At 45.9% G+C, this 12695-nt stretch overlaps 1 protein-coding gene across 1 annotated transcript in view; it reads left to right on the forward strand.

Annotated features, from left to right (window-relative positions):
• The window catches only part of FGF12 (fibroblast growth factor 12), a 79109-nt gene extending 75796 nt beyond the window's left edge, over positions 1 to 3313 (forward strand). The window contains exon 4 of the mRNA XM_010160146.1: positions 2964 to 3313. Coding sequence (XP_010158448.1) covers positions 2964 to 3082 — 119 coding nt within the window. The 3' untranslated portion in view covers positions 3083 to 3313. The remainder of the gene's footprint in view (positions 1 to 2963) is intronic.
• Positions 3314 to 12695: the final 9382 nt, after the last annotated feature.

The raw sequence follows: 12695 nt of genomic DNA on the forward strand, positions 1-12695 counted from the left end.
AGGGAGGGGAGCCTTGTTCTAGCCACACTGCTCATCCTTCCAAAGCTGCCTTGTGCTCTGTGCACCAGCAGACCTCCCAAGTGTCTGGGCATGCTGTCACACTGCTGCTGGTTTACCTTGATGCAGGTGACAGCCGGTGTGTCTTCACACGCGCACAAGTACCTCAGACAGGCCTGTCGGTGACTCTGCTAGTCCTGAACCACAAAGGTGTTACTTTAAAGCTGGGAAGATCTGGACACACAAACAGTCCATTTGCAAATATCCCCCCTTGCCTGGTCCATGACTAACATCTCAGTGTGAGTCACACTCAAGCTCCCTCAGTACAAGGAGTAACAAACTGAAATCCAAGAGCCTGTGTGGCACAACATGTCCCACTGTCCCTGGAGCTCCAGGCTGTGTGCACACACCCATGTGTCCGTGTGTGCACCCCCCTCCGTGTCGGGGTGCGCGTGGGTTTGCAGCCACCGCTGCGCGATGGCCACAAGTCTCTTGTGTAGGATATTATCCGGGCATTGTCTTGTGCATGGTGCTGTATAAATATGGCATTCACTGATATTGTAGGGGTGTCTAAATCCCAAAAATATGCTTGTCCTATGCTGCTACAGTTTTTCTGGCATGGTCTGTTGGCACAGCCTGTCTCGTAGAGGCTTTGACAGCTCTGTCTGAAAAGCACAATGTGAGCAGCCGCCAGCCATGCCCCATGTCACTACTTGTATCATGCACTAGACTGGAAGATAAACTTAGAATTCCTGCCCTATTTGCTTGCTAGGTGCAGGGTCTTCTTAATTTTTAACTGCAAATGTTGTTTACTTCCATGACCTGATTTATATTCATTACCCTGTGAGCCTTGTTAGCAGTTTAATGCTTTTGCCCAAAGGCCATGGTGAGAGGCAGGGAGATGAGGAAAGGCAATGTGCTGTGGTGTTGCTGTTCTGAGCTTTGCTCAGGCTTCTTGTGGTTAAGGTATCTGGCCCAGGCCAGTGGGCTAATGGGGATGGATGTGGGTGAGATGAGCTTAGTACGTGCAGGTGGCTGGGGAAGAGCACATGGATGCCCCTCCTGCTCCAGCTTGGAACCAGAGAGGTCAGGGTGCAGACCACACTGCACTTGAGGCAGAACTTTGTGTGTGGAATGTTGGGGGCACTGGGGCAATGCCAGCACAAATACTGAACCCTGCTAGGCAAACACCACATCAGAGAGTAAGGTTGGTCACAGAAGTGATGCGCACCCTGAAAGGGGATGCAAGAGCCCTCTTGTTGCTGCTGTGCTGTACACTCTCCTTGCAGCGTGCAGACAGCATTGGCAGTCTGATGGGCAGTCCTGGCATTGCTCATCCTGGCCCAGACCTATGGGACAAGTCATTAATTTTCTCTTTGTACTCATTTTCATCAAAAAATGGCTCCAGTAGCAGTAACGGTTTGCAGAGCAGTACCTGCCTTGCAGCCAGGCTGGGAAGCCCTGCTAGCGTGTGTGTGTTTTAACTGCTTTGAAAGCCTTGCATGAAAAATGCTCTATGGGAAAAGTAATATTTTTTCACTGCTCATATATTCCATGCAATATCCCTCCTATTAATACACAGTTGACTGCACTTTATCTCTGTCCTGTATTGTTGCATACTGCTAGAACTGTTTATCTAGCTAGGAGTAAAATGCAGAGCAATAATGTCATTTGCAGCTTGCTTCTAATTGCCAGGATTTATTTGCAAATCAGAGAAGGTTATAAATATAAGTGCTTACATTGCCTTTTTATACATGGGGTACTTTTTTCACTTCTTCAAATAATTTTTGAAATTTTGTTGTTGTTGATTACCCGGAACCAAAACCTGATGGGCTCTATCGCCTCTGTTTGAGCTCTCTGCCATTCCTTTGTGACAGCTTTTTGCAGTACACAATCATTTCTTTCTATCCTAATTTTTGCAAAGATCTGGGCATAACATTTGCAGTCTGGACGTACCTCAGGTTCTCAGCTCCAGTGTGCCTGCCCTTGAGATGCCTCACTATTTCAGTCACATCTACACCCCACCACATTTGCGATGAGCTCATCGGAGATGCTCCCTTCGGTGTGAGCCGCTCAGCGCGTGCCCCACTCTGGCACGCCTCACGCAGCCCAAGGACAGCCATGAGGACTTAGTCCACATGGTGAGTTGGATAAATGCTTTATGCTGCACAGAACATGGGGATGTGCCATGCCTTGGACAGACATTGCCTTCTCAGGCTGTCTGGGCTCCAGCAAGTGCATTTTTATAGGGCACACATAGCTTACCCAGGGTCTGGAGAGAAGGTGCCCTCTGTCCTGTTCTCAGGTGCTGCCAGCAGAGCTGGGATGGCTCCCGGCTTGCTGTTCTGAACTCAGCCCCATGTGCCTGCTCATGGCCTTGGCTAGCTGATTTACAGGGGAAAAAGAAGTGCTGAGAGCAGACCTCAGCTCTTGGCCAAAAGAGCCAAATGGGCTTGAGACACCACTTCCAGATCCAGAGCTTAACACCCAGAAGGCTTGGATGGCTCATATGTAAGCATAGTTTGGATTCAAGACTCTCAAGGGCTTCTTATTAGAGGTTAAGGACTGGGGACGGCGTAATTCTTGGATCTGTTATTAGATGATAATCAGCATCTAGAGACAATACACAGTCCTATGAGCTGGAATGTTTCTTTTAAATATATGAATATAACAAGAAAAAACAGTAAAGCACAGAAAACGTAGAAAGACTTACCTGTGAGAAATCCCCTGTTTCTGTCTGTGCCTTTGGAAGGATCCAGAGACAGAAGGAGGATCTGACTGGCAGCAAGGGCAGGTAACAGATCCTTCTCAGTAAGAGGATCTGCTGCTGGGTCGCTGAGGTTCCTGTAACTGTGGTGTGATTGGATTGGGGCTGGAATTTCAGCTTCATATGCAAAGAAGTAATTCGTAGTGTCACTAATGTCTGGGGTTTCAGGGCTGTTAACGGGTGTCTTTTCTGTTTGCAGTGTGCATGTACAGAGAGCCATCGCTGCATGAAATTGGAGAAAAACAAGGACGCTCAAGAAAAAGTTCAGGGACACCAACCATGAATGGAGGCAAAGTTGTTAACCAAGACTCGACATAGCTGACAAATACCCTCCCTTCTTCCAACTCCTCCCCTCCCACCCACCTACCCACCCCACCTGGCGAAACCACACTGAGACGACGACGACTGAGCAAGGCAGGACCTACTGGTAGTGGCTAGGAGTCCGAACTCCAGAATCTTTCTTTGTGTAGGACGAGGAAATCGAACCCCAGATCCTGCCTGTTGCAATGTTTTAAAAAACAAAAACAACAACCAAAAAAAAAAAAAGTGAAGAAAAATATGTTTTAAATCAGGACTCCATTAACATTTTCAAAAGCAAACTGTTTGCTCTGTGATCAAAGGGGGAAAAAATCTCATCTCTGCATAATAATAATAACAACTAATAAATATAATAATAATAATAAAGATGTTACCTTTAAAAATAAAAAAAAGGTTTTAGAAAATTGAACTTAGCATATGATGTGTGAGAAACACATGGGAAACAGCCTGGGACTGTGCTTTCTGTCTTATACTTTCACCTCACGTTTACACCACTGTTTTTTCCATCCCTGCTTCCCTGGGGATGGATGGGATTTTTCACAAAGCAGGAAAGGTAGGGATGGATGATGACTGTGTTTGCTCTGCTATCAATAAAATATGGCCTGTCCGAATTAGGAGTCTGACAGTTATGGGCAACAAACTAGCTACTCTGTATTCAGCTTTTTCCATCTACATTCAAACACTGTGTAGTTATTTGTTGCTAGTGTCACCGTGTGAGCATGTTTGACCCAAGTCTGGCATTTTATGCCTTTTAATCATAATTATTTATATTTATAGGCTTGTTTTACTGTATTAGTTGCCAGGGGAATTTCAGGAATGGGTTTTCAGGTCTCGCAGGATGAAGTGATCATACTTACTAGGGAAGAGTTAGAAGATAAAGAAAAGGAGGGATGGCTGCTTGCTCTAAAATACAAACCAGAGCAAGAAATGCTACTGAAATCCTTGCTGTCAGATGGAAACAGAGAGGCCTGTGCTGTGTGAGGGGTGGGAGGGATTTCAGAAATGGGAAGAGGGGTGTGGGGAGGCAGTAGGTGGGGTGTGCAGAGGAGGGGGCAGCTACAGGGGAATGTGGGTGGTTTGTGCCTTTCCATCTGTGCCAGGGCGAGGAGATGCTGCTGTTTCCTTCCAGCAGACACGCTCTCCCTATGCATTAAGGCGACGCACACATCTCATTTTACACATGTTCGAAGCCGAGACTACAAACCTCTCTAATCCAAAGCCTTACCACAGCCAAGCTGTAATGGGATGAGAACCCCAGAGATGCTGCAGCCGCATGGGTACGGGTATGTCTCGTGAGCACCAGAGCTGCAGATGCTGCAGAAGCACTTCAGAGGTAACAAATGCACAGCTGGGGAGAGGCAAGGAAGAGGGTGATGGGGTGAGGGATGTGCTGAACCCACCTGCACCAACTAGGGCATTAGAAGCAATTTGCAAATCTCTCCTTGTCTGGTGCTCTCTGTAGTTTGGAGGTCAGCGGTGAACTACACACCCTTGATCCCACGGTGGGTGGGTACTGAAGCAGGGCAATGCAAGCAGATGCCCTTTCTCTGCCCACACACATTAACTTCAACCCCTGACCTCTCACAGCACCCAGAGCCAGCAGGCAGGAGCAGCAAGTCGTAGCGGTGATAGAGTTGCTGTTATGAAAACAGGCACTGCCCTGGCTGTGGCTCCTGGAAGGTCTTGCTGCTCAGGGTGTGGATCTAGCTCCTGTGGGAGGTAAAGAGCAAAACGAATAAGCCCAAGGGAAAGGGGTAACAGGTCAGAACAGCACATTAGCAAGGAGAACAGCCTCAAGCCTTGCTGTTACAAGCCAGGCAGGATTGTTTTTGTCATTCATAAATTACAGCCATACATAAAGTACCAGATAATACCACCTTAATTCTTGAGACTTCTTTGTTACCACAGCCATGCCTCAGCTGTGGAGCTGCTGTTGGCTGCAGGAGATGATGGGTAGTGCCTGGGCCGGCTGTGATGCTCCCTGTGAAGGGGCTGCTGACCCAGGACCCTTCAGCCCCACAGCATGTGCCAGTGTCTGGCTCTGTACAGGTACAGAACAAGCAGGAAAAGATAAGGAGAGCGCCAAATTTCAAGGTTATGGAAGACTCCCAGGATCAGCATGAAGGAATGAATTTCAAGCATGTCCTTTTGTGTTTTGAAAAGCTGAAACTTTGAAATAGAGCCTTTTGCCATGGCTCTGCTGCCTAATGCTGCACTGTGAGCACCCTTGCATGCTATAGGGACACAGAGGGCTCAGGTGCCTGTGTGCCAACAGCAAGCACTGAGGTTTATCTGGAGCTCCCAGTCATGTTGGATTGACTCCTACCCCACTCAGAGCCCCCAGTCCTACAGCATTGGGGAAAGGTCAGTCATATGTGTTCAGGCTGGAAACATACCGCATCTGATACAGTCCATTGCCTACATTTCAGCCCCCTCACGAAGTAGAAAGCACCCCGAATTAAGGGGTCCGGGGGGGCTGCTTACTTGATGGAGAGATGTACCTTCAAAGAAGTAGAGCCTCAAGAGCAACATGTTGAGCTACCAGGTCTCTGAACTAACCAGGCCACCAAGCACCCTGTCCACAGTTTAAGCGCTGAACCACTGCCTCTCTCAGCTGCCCTCCTGGAGGGAAAGCCAGCACCAACTGCAGAAGAGAGCATCCATGGCACACCTGGGTACCGTTCTTACAGTCTTTCATTGCTTCTCTCCATCACTGCTCAGTGTCAAGTCTTGACCAGTGATGTTTCTTGTTTCTTTCTTCAGCCACACATGCCACCACCATTTAGGGGGCTTTGTAACTCATTTTAATATAGTGACTACAACCCTTTAGCCCACATGTGATAGTAGCAGGACAAACTCCCTGCGTGGCTATGTTGGCATGGCACTGGGCAAACACCTAGCACAGAAATGGCTAAGGAAAGTAAATGATAAAAAAGAAGGAGTTTTCCTCTCACCTAGCCCATAGTAACTGCTGGCTAAGTCTGCTGCAAACCTCTGCCCTTTGAATAACAGGTACTGCTATGGAAGAACCAGCAGAAAACACTTCACAGCACAGAAATATGGGTACATTGAAAACATTCATTTTGTTTCACCCTAGTCTGTATTTTAATTGTGATGCCAGCACTATTCTGGCTGTAAATGCTATGCAGCTCTCTCACCTATGCATCAAAGACAAAACCTGATAACATGGCTCCAGTTTGGACCATCAGGGATTTACTAGGGAAAAAAAAAATGCGGAAAAAGTTACCAGCGCGACAAGCATGCCATACTGTGCCAGCAAGTTATGCCACAAGTGTCAGCGCTGGCATGTGACAATGTGCTATAAAGTGAAGTTGACACTCAGCAAAGCAATTTATGAAAGTTGTCTGTCAACAACATTTTTTTTGTTTGCACTCAGATAGGGTCTGGCTGATAGAGCCCCACACAATCCTTCAAGCTGTCATGGGCCTCACTTTACACCTTTACATCTTAAACTGCACTGACTGTGCACCCTGAGTGTTACCACCCCAAAAAGACATCACTGCCACACTGAGCAAAGCTGGAGCAAGTGGTGGTGTAAGCTCCCTGGGCTGATTAGAGCTAGCAGGAAACAAAGTGTGCCATCTTTCCTGGTTTCATGCCAGCAAAGCTGCAGTATGGTAGACATAAAAAAAACCTGTCTTTTTTGAAGACTACAGCTCCTAAAAAAAAGTTGATTCAGAATTATCCTTAGTTACAAGACAAAATAAAAACAAATAAAACCAACAACCAACCTTTGCTAATGGGCACACACTAAAATACGCTACTTCTTTTAACATGGGGGGATGTTGGCCTCCAAACATGTCCAACACCAGACCTCTATTAACTGCGGCATAGCTTAGCCCTGGTCTTAGATGGCAGAGCTCAGTTTGTATGTCACTTGGCATCACAGGAAATAAGAAAAAAGACAACAAAAACCAAAAATTAGTGCCTTCAGGGCCAGATTCCTTCCCCAAAACTGGAACAAAACATTTAGTTGCTGCTATAGGATGACTGACTGCAAGCATCTATGAGTAAAATCAAAAGAAATACCACTGCACTTCCTCAGTGAAGCAGAGAGGTTTCCATGGCATTCATGTATTCCCTCTCCCACCATCAATGCTTCAGTCTTCAGGGCGATTGCAAGCTATTTCCATGGAGTAAAAGGCAGCAAGGCTTACATCCTCCTCACCAGCATGGCATAAAACTTGACTGCTCTGCTTCAGCTGCTGAGCAACAAGCATGGCATCAACCAGTTTCCCCATGTTCCTTTTAGACACCTCAAGGACCAAAAAAATAAATTCCCACAACCAGTCTGATACATCTTTAGCATCACGTTTAAGCACATCAACATCTCAAACCTTTGTGACCACAAAGTTAAAGCTGAGTAACTACCACTGCAAGACCGTATTTCTTTTCATGATACTTGCATAACTAACCGCTGCACGCACAGAAAGTTGGACATCTTCCCAGCCTTCCTTCCTCTTGGACTTCAGGCACCTTCTCTTTGGCAAAGGACGTCTAGGTCAGCATGGCTCCAAGGCTCATTTCACCAGTGCAAGCACTACAGATCATTGTCATGGTGCAAGGAGCTCACACAGGCTCCAGAACATTCCCACCTGAGGCAACTGGAGGATCAGTTGATTTGACCTTTTATGAGCTTCTGGAAAGGACAAGAACTCTGGTCAAACAGCTGCTTGGAGAGACAAAAGGGGGTTTGTTTTGTTCAAACCACAATCTGGTGCAGGCATGGGGATAATTAATCTTTGGGAAATGCCATTAATATTTACTGAGCAATACAAATGGATCTGGTCTCTCTCGCTCTCAAAAAAAAAAAGACATTACCAATTATAAAAAATTGTCTGGGTACAGGATCTGAGGAGAAGCAGAGGATAACCCTCCCAAGAGTCTATTAAGAATGGGTTATATATTGTTCCATTTTCCATGCTCGTTACAACCATTGCCCCAATAATAGCTGCATGCTGTGCCTTTTTCTATTCTAGTACAATTTTCCCCATGGGAACTAAATATCTCAGTTTAAATACTGAGCTGAGCTGGTAGAAGGCGGCAGTACACTTCAGCTGTGCTAAACTTGTGCGTAAGCTGCATCTTACGTATCTGGTTACTACCCTTCTTTCTCATTGCTTGATACAAAATGAGGGGGCAGCACAGGGGAACTGGAAAATATTGGTCAGTCAAACTAAATGACATTGTAAAGGTCAGACTTACTGTCTTTCAGAAATTAAGGCTTTAGTTAATTTGAGCACTGACAAAATATGCAGGGTAAAAAGCATTTAGTGGCTCTATCTTAGCACCAGTCCCTAAACTAGGACTTCAAAGACATTTAGGTCTCTATATCCAGCTCTTGGCTTGGCTCCTGCATGCAGTGATGCTTTCCTTTCTCAGGAAAAGCATCAGGGGTCAGTTTCCCTGGGAGCTTGCACTTGCTGAGTCCTCAGGGCATCCCAGTCCAAACAAGGCAGAACAGTTTCTGCTTGGGCAACAGTGGGATCCCAGGAAAAGTCCCCTGCTCAGGCTTTCAGCTGATGGCCTAACTCAGAAGAGCTCCTCACAGACTCCTCCCCACGGCACTACACACCTCCTCCAGGTATGCCGGGAAAGATGAGAAGACAAGGCTCAATGTCCTGGACAATTCTGCTTTCAAGGACCCTGATTTGTGCAGACCCTGTACTGAGAACCCCAAAGTCTGACACACAGAGATGTCAGCCTTCCTGTTGTGCTGTTCACAGTCTGTGCCCAGGGTGCCCGAAGTCTCCAACCACTGGCAACCGGCCTTGCCACAGGGGTGTCATTTTGGCTGATGAAGTGGTCAGATCCTATGATAGCGGGACCCTGCAAAGCCAAAGAGCTCCTGATTTGACTGTGCTTCGGAGGGGTCACTTACACACTGTGACTTTGACACTGTGTCTTATTAACTGTATTTTCCAGCTTACTGCACAAGCTGGAAAGTGAAATAGGTCCACTCAATTCACCGTTAAACAGAGCAGCAGGCCATTACATAGAGCACAAGCTTTGCTTGACATTAACTCAATTTGAAGATCAGAGAGAGGTGTGTTTAACTTTGCATTATCTTAATTTTTAATTTCCACTATTTTCTATGCTTCCTGCTATCAGACAGAACAGAAAGCAGAACTAATAGGGATCAACACACTGGGAAAACATTGACTTCTGATGTGGAAACAGGAAAATAGATGGATATTCCAGTGTTCCCAGCTCAGTCATACAGCTACAGAAGTTCGTCTGGGCTTCAGATGGGTAGTTTTCATGTGTATACATAACAAACTTTCACAAGGTCCCATTTAGGGCACTGCAAGGCTTGCCTTTCACCAGCAAGTTCAAGTGATTCTCCTAGCAGGGTCTGTGGCCTGCAATGTAGGACTCAGTCTGAATTCAAACTGTGCAGTCAGTGTGTGTCACCAGAGCTTCCCAGACAAAGCTCCCCAGGGGGACTCAGAGACCTACATTTGCCATGGAAGAGGATCTACTTTAAATCTGCCATCTTTGGATTCCCCTTCCATATTTTTCCCTATAAAACCAAACCCAACTTCTAAATCATATGCTCACCTCTTTTCTTGAATCTCCAAAACGAAAAACTATACTATTTCAGAATTTTAGTCCATCTGTAGGATTAACTAGGCCTTTCATAAAGTGGTAGCATTTAAACTAAGAACAAAGTAAAGTGTTGGATAGATCTGATTGCCAAGAAACACAATAACCTAGTTCTAGACATGGCCAAACCTTGGAGTCCACATCCATGTAGAAATTCAACTTCAACTGTTGCAGCTTGAGCCCATCTATTATTAATTCAGTAAAATAATTTTTCTATTCAGAAATACTTTCCTTGGGAGAAGCTTCTGAAAACACATCAGCAGGTGGTGGCTTCAGAGGGAGCCTGAATGGATACACTCCTGGAGTCAAAGCTGGGGGTACTTTAAATAGAAAGAAAAGCTTATCAGTGAAGCGAAATCTTTCCAAAGGCATCATGAGCTCGTCCCAGGTGAAGGCTTTACCTTTTCTTTGTAAAACAGTTGTCTGTTCCTGCAGATCTGCAGGAATAAGTTTTAAGTCGTGGTAGCTTATACTAAAACAATTGGGAAACAAAACAAACCCAGACAAACAAAAAAGGCCCATCCATTCCATATTGCCACCCACCTGGATTTTGCTTTGCTTTGGAAACTTTAAGGAGTTGAGAATCAAATTCACCCTCAGGGCAACTCCAATGAAATCAATGTGCAACCCTGGGAATTAATCTGGCCCAAGCCTCATTTTCTCTTTAACAGCAGGAACCAAGGTCATTTTCCCATCTGGATTTTGCAGATGCTTCTGAACATACTGATGAGTTATACCTTTTATCAAACCTTGACCATCATTTTCAGAGCTAGAAAATGATTGTACAGTGTCAGGGGATCACAGGAAATAACATGGAGACTCCTGGTGTTAAAATCCAGACCTGATATTTCCTATGTGCCACCAATGTGTTTCCTGTGTTCCCCAAAGCCATAAACCACATCTTTCCACAGGGCAGTACAGGATTTTGTTCTCCTTTATCTCCAAAATCTCTCGCTTAATGCTGGATGACACCATTCATCTTCTATCTTAAGGGAAGCTCCTTTTTTCCACATCTGTAGGATTTATCTAACAGTGTGACCAGCATTTTCTGCTGGTTGAAGGACTGAGAAGGACAAACTGTAAGCATAACTTTTTATTTTCAGAGGAAGAGTGTCCCTGTCTGTCTGTCTATGCCTATAGCCTTGTTCCCCTCTTATCTGCCCACTAATACACCTTGTACCAGTCCATGTGATGTCTGGAGAGATCTGACCCTGCAGGAACCTCTGATGACAACAGAGCATCTTGCAGTCAGGCTCCCTTAGACCTTGGTTGGTCACCACCATAAAAACTGCTTTTGAGTAGCTGAGTGCAAAAACCTAGTGCGAGCATGCAATTAGGGCAATTATTCATAGAATCATAGAATCATAGAATGGTTAGGGTTGGAAGGGCCCTTAAAGATCATCTAGTTCCACCCCCCCTGCCATGGGCAGGGACACCTTGCACTAGACCAGGTTGCTCAAAGCCTCATCCAGCCTGGCCTTGAACACTTCCAGGGATGGGGCATCCACAGCTTCTCTGGGCAACCTGTTCCAGTGCCTCACCACCCTCTCTGTGAAGAATTTCTTCCTGACATCTAATCTAAACCTCCCTGATTTCAATTTATACCCATTACCCCTTGTCCATATTCCATGGTCAAAAAAAAAAAAAGTAGATGGTTCAAGAAATGTGGCAAGGGTTGGCTGCAGACACCCTCTCTGCTCTGGGTCAATCATGCTGGCCAAGGCTCTACCTGCTGCATCCAGCAGTACCATAGCCCCGTTGCAGAGAAGACGACATGCCATTCAAAAACACGGCAGTGACTACAAGTCAGTATATTAGAGAGAAGGGTCTGCAACAGCAGTTCCTGCCTGGAAGCAGAATGCACAAGGCTGTCTTGTGCAGCCCCTTTTACCTTAGGCTTAGTATGAGCACATCACCTCCTCAGTCTACAGACTGGGGTGCTAAAAGACACAGATGCCAGCTACAAAGTCATAACACTGGGAAATTTGTGGTTTGTGATATTTTAATATCCTGAGCAGAGGATTATTTGCTGTTTAGTGTGCTTTAAAATGTTCTCCTTCTGTGCAATTGATAGCTTTACTGCTCCTGGACAGAATATCAAACAGCTGTGCTGTTAACATAAAAGAGATCCTTCGGATCATCTCAGGGCAACATCTTGGCAGCCTTGGAGCCACAGTGACTTGTGGAAGGGGTGAGTGGTTGTGGGGCAGTTTTACCAGCGGGTGCAGGCACTTGCAGCTTCTTAAAGTTCATGTAAAAAAAGATCTTATCGCAGACTATTAGGGGCAAAAAGGACAATTATAAACCATAGAGGCTTACTTCTTGTACAACTAGTGGCTTAGGACCAGAAATCATAGGTGCGCTTGGCCAGGTACCCAGCTGGGCAACGGAAATGCTGCCGTGGGTTGCTGGATCTCCACATGCCAATGCTGAATTTACACGATGCCACGCAGAGTTCATCCAGAGGCTGGAGACCAAGTAATCAGATTCTATACATGTTTACTTCTTGATTGTTTATTCAATAAGGATCACATCAAAAACCCACTGGAGACAGTGAGAGACTCCTGTTGACTTTTTCGCAGTCTGAATCGGACCTGAAGCATTCAGAGTTTTAATGTGCACAACTAGAATTTGGTACCAATGCTTCCAAAGGTCTGTATCAAATTATGAGCTCCCTCTGGAGTTATGTGTTCATCACACATCTGAAATTGCCTGAGGGTAACCTCTTATAACCTGTTCCAAATAGCTGTCCTGCCTGGATTGACACTTAATCGGAAGAACTGTGAACCAGGATCACCTACTAACCTCCTTCCATGCAAAAACAGTTTCTTGGCCCAGGTGAAGGAAAGCATGGCTGGCAAGGCAGGCAGAATAAATGGAGATGCAGCTCAAGAGAGTTGGGAGCAGTTGGGGCAGAGCTGCAGACAGAGCTCCAAATGGCTCTGTGTGAAGTTCCAGCTAATGTTGCCTGTTCCGTCTCTTCTGT

The sequence above is a fragment of the Eurypyga helias genome, unplaced genomic scaffold, assembly GCF_000690775.1.
Source record: "Eurypyga helias isolate BGI_N326 unplaced genomic scaffold, ASM69077v1 scaffold5141, whole genome shotgun sequence".
NCBI classification, from domain to species: domain Eukaryota; kingdom Metazoa; phylum Chordata; class Aves; order Eurypygiformes; family Eurypygidae; genus Eurypyga; species Eurypyga helias.